At 44.1% G+C, this 13,558-nt stretch overlaps 1 protein-coding gene across 1 annotated transcript in view; it reads right to left on the bottom strand.

Annotated features, from left to right (window-relative positions):
- Positions 1–11,623, bottom strand: part of LOC147447461 (uncharacterized) — a 45,968-nt gene extending 34,345 nt beyond the window's left edge. The window contains exon 1 of the mRNA XM_086523246.1: positions 11,113–11,623. Within this exon, the coding sequence (XP_086379372.1) occupies positions 11,113–11,592 (480 nt within the window). The 5' untranslated portion in view covers positions 11,593–11,623. The remainder of the gene's footprint in view (positions 1–11,112) is intronic.
- Positions 11,624–13,558: the final 1,935 nt, after the last annotated feature.

Here is a 13,558-nt window from a genome sequence, read left to right as displayed (position 1 = left end):
TAAATTTTAGTCAATTTTGTAAGTAATATGATATCTAGTTTTAGAATCCAAACACTGCATGGTCAATTGGTTGATTACAACAAAATGAGACAAAGGCTGGCTGCCAAAGCTGAATATTAAATTCTAATGCTTCAAGGCTAAAGCCGGAGTCCTAACATCAAAAACTACAAAAAAAGAGCACATGCGAGTGAGCATTCAATGCTAGCTTTCATTGCTAATGGTAAAGCTCCAAATACTGCATGGTAAACTTGTTGATTACAACAAAATAAGTCCCTTAAGGTTTTTAGACTTTTTTAAAAAGCCAAGAATGGTTGACCCAAACATTCTCTTGAAATAACACATGTTTGCAAACGTCTATTTGGCCAAACATATGCGAATGTTTCAAACTATAAAAAGGACTCCGCTCCACCGAGTTCTAAACCTATACCAAATGTTGGAGAAAACACAATTCGAGAGAAAGGAATAGATAACTCCTCCAAGGATTAGGGAGTTTGAACGATGAGAGAGTGTATGATCTTGGATCGACGAACAATTTGATCTTGGAGCGCCAAACAAGCTGAATCACATTTGGATTTGCTTTTGAGGGTTTGACAACCAATTATCTCCAATTCAAGGGCATCTCAATCTATGGATTGGTGATTACAAGGACAAGGCAGTTAAGAGTTTTGACGGTCATCTCCTAAGTTTTCTCATCTAGATCTTGTGAGTGAGGCTTCTTTGTGGCTACACCCAGCCTTGTGAGGCCTTTCTAGGGTCTAAGCATCATGGGGTATTTTTTACAAATTTTGTTCAGTGTGCCAATTGTGGCCTTTTTGTTGGGCGTCCTATTTTTAGGTGTTGACCCTTCATATTATCTTTTATGGGTCGGGCATTATTTATTATTGTTACTTCCCTTTATTTTGGAGGGGGGGGCGGGGAGGGGGGGCAGCCTCACAGATTGTAGAGTTCTGAGCCTTTTAGTCTCTCTTGTGATAGCAAAGGTTGCCCCACGAGGCTTGAGCACACATTCTCTCTCTCTCTCTCTCTCTCTCTCTCTCTCTCTCTCTCTCTCTCTCTCTCTCTCTCTCTCTCTCTCTCTCGCGCGCGCGCGCGCGTTCCCTTGTCACCACGCCTTACGCTGCACTTTGACATGGTATCAAAGCCTAGGCTTGACAATGCCTAGTGGATCCAAACTCCAGAGCACGAGGAGGGGCTGATCTAGGCTGCGTTTTCACCCCGCATGAGGGCGAGTTCTGGCTGCGTTTTCATCGCAATGAGCACTCTTGGACCAGCGTTTTTGCATCAACAGGGGGCGGAAATGTGCTTAAATGGAGTAGTTGGATTGATGATACTGGATGGGAGGTATTGTGACTACCTCGTGTCCGGTGTTTTATAGCCAAAGAGGGTTGGTACCTCTTGCACAAAAAACATGTCTGGGTACAAAAGCAGAAGCAAAAGGCATAGAAGGATAATACTTCTGATTTACTTCTGGTACTGATGAGAGATCCAAAAAGAAGGTCATGTCTTAAGTGTGGAGAACAGGGGCATATTCGGAGGAATTGCCCGAAGAAGTCAAATTCGGATTGGCAATCTCGCGACGCAAAGCGGTTTCTGCTACACCTGTTCCAGCTTTTACACACTTCGTTCACCTACCTTCATCCATCATCAAGGGCCGGTGTACCAGGGAACCGGCAGAACGCAGCCGGAACGTTCCGAAATGGCGTTCCAGACAGGTCTAGCTCTCAAAACGGGCTGTAACCCAAACGGTGGCCCGGAATGGCGGAATGGGGGTGGAATGGGCAAATGGGGCTGTTTGGGGCAAGTTTGGAGGCAGAGTTGAAGGCAGTTTTGGGGTTGTTTGGGAGCAAATTTGGGGCTAAGCTATTCGAGCATTTCTTTAGTCGACCATTTCGGTCCCCCCTTTGTTAGAAATAGGACGTAGCTAAGTAGATAATTGAGTAATTACTTAATGGAGAGATAATTTTCACACACGAGAGATTATAGTGTAGAGAGAGAGAGAGAGAGAGAGAGAGAGAGAGAGAGAGAGATCACACACGATATACGTGGTTCACCCAATGTGGGCTACGTCCACGCCACTCAATGGCTTTAGTACTTCAAACAAGAAGTAAGTTACAAAGGGATTATTACCTTTTGGAGCTCCCACCTTGCTTCACTCTCACTACCTCACATCAACTTCACAATGCACCACAATGCTTCACAATACATTTTTGTGTGTAGAGGAGCCCTCATTTTATAGGCCAAAAGGGCTGCCCTCTCTCATGAGAGGCAGCCGTGTGTAGCCGCCCTTGAGTTGACAAGTCCAAATTGGACCCTCCAATCCGCCCATGTGTGGCCGCCCTTGAGAAGACAAGTCCACCTTTGAAATCGGCCAACTGGCCAAACGACCAACCGTTTTTCGACCACTTTTCGGCGACGTCCGGCCATACTCTTCCGGCAAAAAAAGGAATATTCCTGCTGGCCGTGAAAATTTTGGTTTCCAACGAGTGATTTTTCTTCACGTACACAGGCTTCTCCTCATAACGGGGGCCTTACAAATGTGCATTTTTAATACAAAAAATTACAAGGGGTAAATCATGCTCCATACTTAACACCCTCCTCCCCCTGTTCCCGTTCTGGGTAAAATTGTTGAGGACTCACAAAGACTTGCAGATGGATAGCATGTAACAGACTTGGACACTCCAAGTCAAGAATCTACCGCCACACGACAGGAATTCACTTCAAAACAGCTCACAATTTGATTCGCCAGCGGAGTTCCGTGCCAAGAGGTATTGGCCCCAAAGACTGGCGCCCCTTTTGGTATTTCTTTTTATATTAATCTTTAAACAAAGTACAACTCCTGTGGGTGCTCTCTCTCAGACTCTGCGTCCAGATGCTCTGCGAGGAAGCCCCCTTGTTTTCTTTATAAAGATTACAAGGGATGCTAAAAGCAGAGCCCCAAAAGCTTCAAAAATCAAAAGCTTCATAAAGCAATGCCTCTAAACTAGGCTTAAAATAAAGCAAGTTTCCCCCAAAAGCTCCTCAACAATTGTGTAGGCTTTTTAGATGCTTTTCCCCAGTGTGAAACGCGGAATTCCGTACAGCATGCCACGTCAGTCAGCTTCCGCAAATTACGCCGCAATTTTCGAAAATAGCCGTATTGCCACGTCAGCATTTTCAGCGTGAAATCCAAGACTGTTGCCATGTCAGCCGATGTGTGTGAGTGTGGTTTCTCTTGCCCAAATGACTATGCCACGTCACCGGTTTGTGACATACCCCCCTCTTGAAAGTATTGTAATCGCCCTCGATTACGCCTGCAAAACAGACAGAAGCCATAAACTGTCTTAGCAGACATTGACTGTTAGTACCGACGCACTAGGAACACACATCTAACACATGTACCAATCGACAGTCACATCACACGACATCACAGGACATCACTTGACATCACAGGACATCACATGACAAATCACACTCAAAATTCATTCGGATCTCAGACCATGATTTATCGGCAACGTATTTAGCAATCGCATCTAGATCCACTCGGGACCTCATAGATGCCCAATTGACTAATCCTTATTGCAACCATGTCTATTGAGATCGCTCAGACCGAAATACTGCAGTCGTTTCGTCTATCAGTTCCTGCACTTAAACAAGTCAAGAACAAGTCAGTATCATGTTCGGGAATTCCAGTTCATAAAGTCATACAACAAAAAGCTGTCATCTCACAGTATCACTGAAACTCAAAGAGACATCAATGACTTTAGTATCAAAATCGAGGCAATCTATTGACAAAGGAGCGGAGCGACTCTCCTCTTGTACATACCCGCTGCACCAAATTCCACCCAAGCTCAGTTCGGGATTCCATTTAGAATAGATTATGCTAAACCAAATGCTTCGAGGTAAAGATTCACAATCCGAGGAGTATCTGTCAGGTCCTCCTCCTCCATTCACTTCGCATCCAATGTGGAGTAGGTCTTGAATTGAACCAAGAACCGTCTTATCGCTTTACCTTTTATCTTTCTATCATTCTGTGCCAATATCTGTTCTGGAACGAGTATCTGCTTGTTTTTCTCCAATTCGGGTTGCTCATCTAACTCCCCATCATCGGGCACATCGCCTTCAAAAGGCTTCAAGAGACACATTAAAAACATTGTGAACTCTCCAAGTATCGGGCAGCTTCAGTCTAAAGGAGACATCATTTACCTTTTTGGAAAATCTGGAAAGGTCCATAGTATCTCATGCTAAGCTTTCGAGAAAGCTGCTCCTTCCCTTTTTTTCCTTTCTCAAGCGTGCCTTCCCAAAATGTAAGAGCACTCAATCGTTCTCCTTCAATTTCAAATCGCGACGATATCGATCTACTGCCTATTTCTGAGATTACTATAAAACCTTCCGGACCAAGTCCAAGCCCCTCGTGAACTGGTCGGCTTCAAAGAGAGATCTTACCTTTCGTGCTAAGGAAGGGTGGAACCTTCGTAGCAAATTCAATAATTCAAATGGCACCTTCCCCCATCAAAGAGTTAATCGTGTTTCTGTAGGCATATTCCACCAAAGGTAAAAACCCTTTTTCCATGAAGTCTTCAGATTCAAAGAAGAAGACGTCAACAAATCCAGTACCACCAAATTAGCAATCTCTAATTGCCCGTCAGTCTGCGGGTGGAACGATGACGAGAACTACAACCGTGTGCCAATGTTCTCCCACATAGCCTTCCAAAACAAACTTGTGAATCTGGGGTCTCTGTCGAGACAATGTCTCAAGCATGCCATGTAATCTGAAGATCTGGGCCACAAACAGTCTCGCTAAGTGATGTGGCTTGACTGTTTTCTTCACTGGAATGAAATGAGCTTGCTTGCTAAATCTGTCAATAACAGTCCAGATACCATCGTGCCCACTCTGTGTTTCGGGAGATCAAAAATGAAATCCATTGCAATACTTTCCTAGGGGCGGGTGGGTATGGGTAAAGGCTGTAACAATCCCTGTGCTTTATGCCTATCAAACTTGACCTTCTGGCATATCAAGCAACTCCGTACAAAATCGTCCACGACCTTCTTGAGTCTCGGCCAAACAAAAGTATCTCTCCACACCTTTCAAGGTGGTAACAATGCCGCGGTGACCCGTAAAAGGTGGACAGTGACATTCGGTTAGAACCTTTTCCTTCAACGGCTGTGTAACACACAACATTGTTTTCTTCATCAAGTAGCCATCCCGAATGGAATAATCCGCTACTACCTCCCCATTATGTATTCAACTGAATACATCTGCGAAAATCTGCATCTGTAGCGTACTGACCGACCATATCCTCGAAGCTTCTATGATGAATCGCGAAAATAGCCAAAACCAACGGCTTCCGAGACAAAGCATCTGCCACCAAGTTCTTTTGTCCCTACACATGGACAATCTGGAAGTGAAACTGTGACAAGATGTTTGCCCACCGCATCTGCTTTTCCGATAGTTGTTTCTATGACAAGTAGTAGCATAAACTCTGACGGTCTATGAAGACAGTAAAGTCCGCTCTGAGTAGGTAATGTCGCCACTGAGTAAGAGCATGGATAACCGCCAAAAGCTCTTTCTCATAAACCTGTGCTGTCAATTCCAGCCCTGAAAACAATCGGCTTTCGTAGGCAATGACATGGCCTTCTTGCATTAAGACTGCACCCAGACTACGACCACAAGCATCACAATATACTTCAAATGACTTCTGCAAATCCGGCAAAGTCAAAACAGATCCTATAGTCAATTTCTCTTTCAATGTCTGAAAGGCAGTCACCTTTGTGGGTCCCCATGAGAAAGGGACTCCTTTCTGCGTCAACATATGCAAAGGGGGAAGCAACCTCTGCAAACTTTCTAATTGAACCGCCTGTAGTATGAACACAAGCCCAAGAAGCTTCTAACTTCATGGACATTCTTCAAGTCAGTCCAATCACGAATAGTCTCTATCTTAGCCGGGTCCATCTGCACACCTGCTGCTAAGACAATGTGTCCCAAAAAGTGTATCTCGAGTAGGAAAAATTCACTTTTCTTCGCATTAATCACCAACTTGTGATCTCGTAATGCCTGAAAGACTTGTAGCAGATGTTCTCTATGTTCTGCCTCATCCTTGGAGAAAACAATGATGTTGTCAAAGAAAGTGCCAACAAATAATCTGTACTCTCATGTCCATCATCCGGTTAAATGTCGTTAGAGCATTGGTTAGGCCAAAAGGCATCACCAAAAACTCAAATAACCCAAAAGTCGTCCGAAACGCTGTCTTATAGACATCTCCAGACGCGATTCGGATCTGATGATATCCGCTCTTCAAATCGATCCTGCTAAAACATGAGGATCCCTGTAGTCGGTCAAGAATATCATCGATCCTAGGAATCAAAAATTTGTTCTTGATGGTGATTTTCTAGAGAGCTCTATAATCGATGCACATTCTCCAAGATCCGTCTTTCTTCAAAACCAACAACACTGGAGAGCAGTACGGTGAAGTACTGGGTTGGACAAGACCCTTTTCCAAGAGGTCTTTCACTTGGTTCATAAGTGCCCTACATTTGTCAAAGTCCCTTTCTCGGCCCGGTAGTCAACCACGGCATTGTTCTTGTGGTACCAAGGGATTTCGAGTAGGACGTCACAACCTCCCAAGGGAATTACGTAGAAATCCTCATGCCCTAAACACCCCTATCATTGCAAACGAAGTTTGCCAATGATCGGTGTAATGGCAAAATCCCGTCCGGGTGCCGCTAGAACTACTTCCGCCTGTGGCCTTAGCTTGTGTCAGGCGTAATTCAAAATCGAGCCGCCAATTCAAATGAAAAGAAGTTGACCTTGCCTCCTTCATTTAAGAAAAAGAGGGCTTCCTGATCTTTCACTTTGCCTTAAAAGCGGCAAAGTTTTGTACTTTCATTCATTTGATTCAGTTCAGGCCCCACGCAATGTGGTACCAGTTCTTCTTTCATCTGCCTTTTCTGCCACGTTCCTCAACTGCTTTCGAACTCTCTTGCCTTTCTTCATCCTGTTCTTTCGATGCCTTTTTAGGGCACTTCGCGGAGATATGCCCAGTTTCCCCGCAGTAAAAACACTTCCCTTCTTTGATGTAGCTGATCCTCTCTCGAAAAGTGAGCTGGGGTCGTGCATCCTTTTCTTTCTTTTGTGGGTTGCTCTTCTTCTTTCTACTTTCATTGTTCGAAGTCTGTTCGGTCCTTTGCGTCATTATTTCATCTGTGGCGTAGGTCAAACTGTCTGAATGAATGGCAAAACCCCATTTCGCATGACTCATCCGTTCCTGAATGAAATCTGACTTTTGCTCTAAGCTGTGATCTCGGATCTTTGTAGGAAGTCCCAAGGTAAACCGCTCAATCTATTCTTTGAACGAGATCTTCTTAAATGAAGAGGCTGGTAGAAGAGGCTGGTAGAAAAGAGCTCCAGAATCTCTCGCAATATGCGTCCAATGAATCTTTCTTGGTCATCCGAAGATGGTTCCAAGTAATTGGTATGTCACGTTCATACTCCCGAGTCAAACAGGAAGAAATAAAAAGCCTTTTGAATTTCAACCATTTAACTGGCGCTTTCTTGTTCAATAGAAGTGTGGACCACCAAGTTCGAGCATTTCCCTTTAAGTAAGAGGTAGCCCTCCGAATCTTGGAGTGCTCTGAGTAGTGAAAGCTATGTCAAACTGTTGTATGAAGGCCAAAGCCTTCGATGCATCTCGAAATCTAGAAAACGTGTCAAATTTAATTGATTGTCCACCTTCTTTAAACTCTCTGACTTTCTTACTTTTATCCTCCAGAAAGTCATACTGGTTGGCTTTATAGAAATTCTTCTTCTTTGCATAGAATCTGTGATCATTGGAGTCCGAGCTGTTTGAAGACGAGTCCTCTGTAGAACTGTCAGAAACTGGGCGAAATCTAGGCTTCTTGCCCTTTCCAAAGCTTTGCTTTTTGTTTCGCTTTTTCCCTTTTCTGTCTTCTTCGCTCGAGTCAGAAGAGCTAGAAGAAATGTCAGAAGAAGAAGAAGAAGAACTGGATACTCCTTCAAATCTGACATGCTTTTTCTGCTTTCTTGCCAAGGCAAAAGCAGATTGACGACCCAAATAACCCGGGAAGTCGGTTCCTTTCTTCTACTTTTTGTCGTGCTTTTCAGTTTTGTTCTGCGCGTCAAGAAGCTGAGAAATCCGTGTATCAACCACCTCTTCTAATTCTTGCTCTGTAAACATCTTTGGAGTAGGAGGTTTCTTGAGTGCAGATTTGAGGGGTGGTTCTGTGGTTTGCCGCCATTGTGGGTGCACCTCGTCGAAGGATGTCCGGGACATAAATTTTGTAAATTTCGGGTCCTTCGCAAAATTTATCATCATCTTTGTTGCATCGTCAATCAATTGTCGACGCTCCATCTCTTCAATCTTCGCCTGAGTAGGCCGAGGTGGGCCATACTCCTCGTGAGAATCTTCTTCGTGATCTCTTCCCGCATCTCCAGCTGCACTAGAAGTCGACTGATCTCTGTTTGAATCCATAAGTGTCACTAGAAAAAGGATTGGATTTCCCGGTAGAAGAGAAATCGGCCGCGCTCTGATACCACTGTAACAGACTTGGACACTCCAAGTCAAGAATCTACCGCGACACGACAGGAATTCACTTCAAAACAATTCACAATTTGATTCCACACCGGCCGGCGGAGTAGTGTGCCAAGAGGTATTGGCCCCAAAGACTGGCGCCCCTTTCGGTATTTCTTTTTATATTAATCTTTGTACAACTCCCGTGGGTGCTCTCTCTCAGACTCTGCGTCCAGATGCTCCGCAGAGGGAGCCCCCTTGGGTTCTTTATAAAGGTTACAAGGGATGCTAAAAGCAGAGCCCCAAAAGCTTCAAAAATCAAAAGCTTCATAAAGCAATGCCTCTAAACTAAGCTTAAAATAAAGCAAGTTTCCCCCAAAAGCTCCTCAGCAATTGCATAGGCTTTTTAGCTGCTTTTCCCCAACGCAAAACGCAGAATTCCGTACAGCATGCCACGTCAGCCAGCTTCCGCAAATTACTCCGTGATTATCGAAAATAACCGTACTGCCACGTCAGCATTTTCAGCGTGAAATTCGGGACTGTTGCCACGTCAGCCGGTGTGTGTGTGTGTGTGTGTGGTTTCTCCTGCCCAAATGGCTATGCCACGTCACCGGTTTGTGACATAGCACTCTTGTCAGATTTCTTTCTCAATGTGAGGCTCAGTCAACGGCTCCTACATCCTTGGCAGAGCCTAGAAGACCTATTCAGTCTTTAAAGGATGGTGTAGCAAGCGAGTCAAAAGGTTGTTCATCTTTGTGGTACTCAAGCACGGGGCATGTGTACGTAGGCTTCTCGCATTGTGAGCGAGACTTTGGAGCACGATGGGCTTGACTAGTTCCCAGAGGCGATGCAACCAATCTCCGACTTTTCCTTTAACCTATAGCTATTAATGACATGCCCACACGAGATGGTGTACAAGCGGAGGATGCAAAAACATTCTTTCTCCTTGTGTGTGCATGCCTTCTTGATGGCTCCCACATAAGGATGCAACGTCATCTTGGGAATGCTATAGCACTATCGAATTCATCAAATCCTTAGTTTTATTGAGAAGATCCTCACTTTTGACTTTAAGGGCAAGCGCAAGTAATATCTCGTGTATGCTGATGCCGATGATTGGGACATTCTCGTTGCAAGCCATATCAATGTTGAACAATAAATAAATTTTCTGTTTACCTCATGTTTGCAACAGAGAGGGATGTTCTGAAGAGAGTTCACTCTCAAGTCTTGATTAGATTCAAGCTGGGTTTATTGAAAACTGTAACGATTGTTTTACTGACTATCTTGCACATGAGTTTCCGCTTGAGCATCCAAAAGAGATCAAAGGATTGATCTGGTACTCAGCAGTTCTCCATTGAATCAACCACCCTATTGCATGAGTTCACGTCAAGAGGAGTTGTCTGGCCTGGACTACAAATTCCTAAACAAGGTCACAATCAAGAACAGCTTTCCAATCCCACATGTCAAAGATATCCTAGAAAAGTTGCAAGGTGCTCATATATTTAACCACATAGATCTAAAGAGTACCAATCATCAGATACAGATGGCACCTGAGGATGTGCATAAGACGGCTTTTTGCACAACCTTTGGACTCTTGAGTTTTTCTAGTGCCATTTGGCTTAACCAATGGACCTGCGACATTTAATCAAATGATGTATTGCATATTTAAATCACAAAAACACTTTACAAGAGGACTCTTTGATGATGTCTTGGTCAGAGTTGAGGAAGCATGAGCTTTGGATGAATGCCAAGAAAAGAAAGTTTTTCTTGACTAAGGTACATTTTCTGGACCATACAGTGTGAAAATCGATCCAGCAAAGATTGAGGTAGTAAAGGACTGGACCACTTCAACCACAGCGCATGATGTACGTAGTTTTCTTAGCTTCTGTTCCTATTATCGACTATTCATCAAAGGAATTGCTAATGAAGCTGCTCTGCATGATCTCATTTAGAAGATCCCTTTCACATGGGTAAAAGACAAAAGGAAGATTTTGACAAGCTGAAATACCTTTCAAGTCAACAACCTAGACTGATAAATCCAAATCTGAGAAAATCCCTTTTCAAGGTCACTGCAATGCTTCCTTTTCTTCGTTGGGGCAGTGCTTAACCAAGACGGACATGCAGTAGCCTTTGAGAGAAGATGCCTCAAAGATGCAGAGTTGCATGTATCCATCCATGAGAAGGAAATTACAGCATTAGTTCTCGTTCTTTCTGTCTGAAAGTATTACCTTATAGGAGCTGACTTTAACATTAAGATGCACCATCCGAGTTTGATATACCTTCTCACCCAACTAGATATCATCAAAAATGAACAGCCAGAGCCCAAAGGCTAAACTTAAGAAAAACTCCAGGAAAGCCTCTTCTAGAGAGCGTAAAACAATGTCTTGGCAACCTAACAAGGGAAGAGAGGAAACTACTCCAAGCAGCTTTTGAAACCATCAATGTAGAGAGATGACAGATGGTAAAAACAGTATCATAAATGCAACTTTCTGCCGACAAGTCAATTTTCCTCAAAACAATTCCTAACAATAAGGATCTCGCTATTAGCTTTACTGATTTTCTCCAAAATTTAATTGCGTTACTATTTCAGATATACAACGTCATTGGGTACCTCTAATGCAATGGCTCGGTTGAGGAGGGGCACAGGGGCTTCTGGTGCAAGCTCAATTGCTTGAGTAAGGTCTGCACGTGCATCCTCAAAGAGGCGAAGCGAGATGCGAACACTACCTCGGTTGGACCAAGCGCTAGCGCTTTGGGGCTCTTCTTGGATAAGTTCAGAAAAGAGCTTTTCTGCAGTTTCTAGGTCACCGGAGACAGCTGCACGCAGAGCCTCTTGCATTTTGGGGTTCTCCACATCTTTGAGTTTCACCCTTCTGGATACAGCTGCCATGGCTGCATGCGGGGCTGCGATGGCAGCTCCGAAACTTGCAAAGAGAGTCCTTCTCTGCAGGCTTGAGCTGCCCACCTGGGCAGACGCGACATTATTGGGCTGCTTGCGTACTGTGCAGGATGCCCAACACCTTGCTACGCTTGCTCCTTCGTACCATCCTACTGAAGCTGCCATATCCAAATTCCTATTCAATATTTGCATTTGGTATTGGGTTTTGCAGCTCGGTAAAGTGGTGATCCGGCCTATTGGGATGTTTATTAGAGGCACTAGTAAGGCCGGCCCGCCTCTCTCTCTTTCTCTCTCTCTCTTTGCGTCGTTGTGCTCCGGGAGCCGCAGCCGCACCCGTCGCTTGAAGGAGCTTCTGACATGTGGCAGTGGGAGGGAACCGGAATTCCCTCCCCCATTATCCTTAGTATAGAAGTATAGATGAATGTGTTGAATGTGCTATGGGTAAGAGAGCCCGCTACGCATTTGATAACATGTGTAATGAGGGGGATGTCAAATGTTGAGTTGACACATTGGTGACACCGATTGCAGTTTCGGTGGGGCTGGAGCATTTCAAAGTCTACTTGGAAAGAGTTTTAGAATGTTCAAAAGAGCTTTCTTATGAATTTTCTCCAAGTTAAGACACAAACACCATACATGCTCCCACTTCTTGAGTCGAGCTCTCTTCCGATTGAGGTTATGGACATGGAAAGGGTTGTGCAGTAATGATAAAGATACGTCAAAACTCCCTGCCTATGAAGCAAGCAAAAAACTTCAAATGAGGCCTAAAAGCAAGGTCTTCAGCATGGGATGGATGCGAGACATAAAGAAGTGTCTTGGAACATGGGATGCATTACTATTGCTACATGATGCTTCAATAGACCCCCAAGTGAATGAAGCTTTTCTACAATGCTAATGTATGAAAATTCGATGGGTCACGCTTCATATATTACTCTACCCATATTTCCCCCAGCTACATAACCATGTTCTTTGCACAAAGAGGAAATTGTACTCACCCTTATATACTTGAGCCTATACACTTGTTGGTGATACGTGCTTTCGTAGTCATTCGGCTTAGCTCCCACTCCCTTTGATATGAGATGGGGCATTGGGGCAAATGGAGAAGAATCCCATCAACCATGCACATTATGCTCACTCCAAGTTTGAGAGTCTAAGTACCGGGAGGAAAGTATGTAGGTCTAGTTCATGTGACTGAAAACGTGTTGGAAGCAACAATATAGGCTCTCCATTGGAATGCTTATCACCAGGATCCTTGCGTTTTGAGAGTCAATTGTCATCCCCACACATAGTATGTGACATGTATCTTTGGTGTCGTAGGTCATATTTGACATCCGAAAATAATAATAAATCTCTCTCTCTCTCTCTCTCTCTCTCTCTCTCTCTCTCTCTCTCTCTCTCTCTCTCTCTCTCTCTCTCTCTCTCTCTCTCTCTCTCTCTCTCTCTCTCTCTCTCTCTCTCTCTCTCTCTCTCTCTCCGCACACACACACACCGCATTCGTGCACCCTTCAACTGGTATCAGAGTGCATGGTGATCGCACGTAGCATGGCGGCATCGAGAGCTCCAAGGCAATAGCTTGCTCACTCTTGGCAGTGTCGTGCAGCTCCGCTTCCATGTTAAGGAAAAAGACTAAAGGGATGCAAGTTAAGCTTCTTTGAAGCCTGTTTATTGACCAATGATCAAGGCTTGATAACAAGCTAGCTCAATGCTAAATGTATGCCAAATGTGGCTCTAAAGGGCCAAAACCTCTCTTGATAATGCTAAAAGATGAGATATTTGAATCTGTCATAATAATTGGAAGTTTATGATGTAATAACTGTAATACTTGAAGTGCTCTATGATCCTGTCTTTACAACTCGTCAATTGGAGCTACGGTGAGGAAGTTATGACAGTTTGAAATTGAGTGGATTGCAGATTCGTACTAGATTGGATAGCTACATATGAAGGGTTAGGACTGACGTGAATGCATGAGCATGAAGTGCTCCTCTTGTGAAGCGCATCGATCGTTTCAGATCGACATTTGGAGTTCTAGTTGCCAAGATATTGCTCGTTTAAGTTACATCGGGGACCAGTTTCGTACCAGTTTGTTTGACTTGGTCAGTGTGCCATTTGGGAGTTTTAGAGATTTAACTAGGTTCTAGAATACGGTGCACTTAATAGGGCA

This window comes from Adiantum capillus-veneris, chromosome 11, assembly GCF_014529385.1.
Source record: "Adiantum capillus-veneris isolate H3 chromosome 11, ASM1452938v2, whole genome shotgun sequence".
Taxonomy (NCBI): Eukaryota; Viridiplantae; Streptophyta; class Polypodiopsida; order Polypodiales; family Pteridaceae; genus Adiantum; species Adiantum capillus-veneris.
This window is presented reverse-complemented; position numbering and strand designations above follow the sequence as displayed.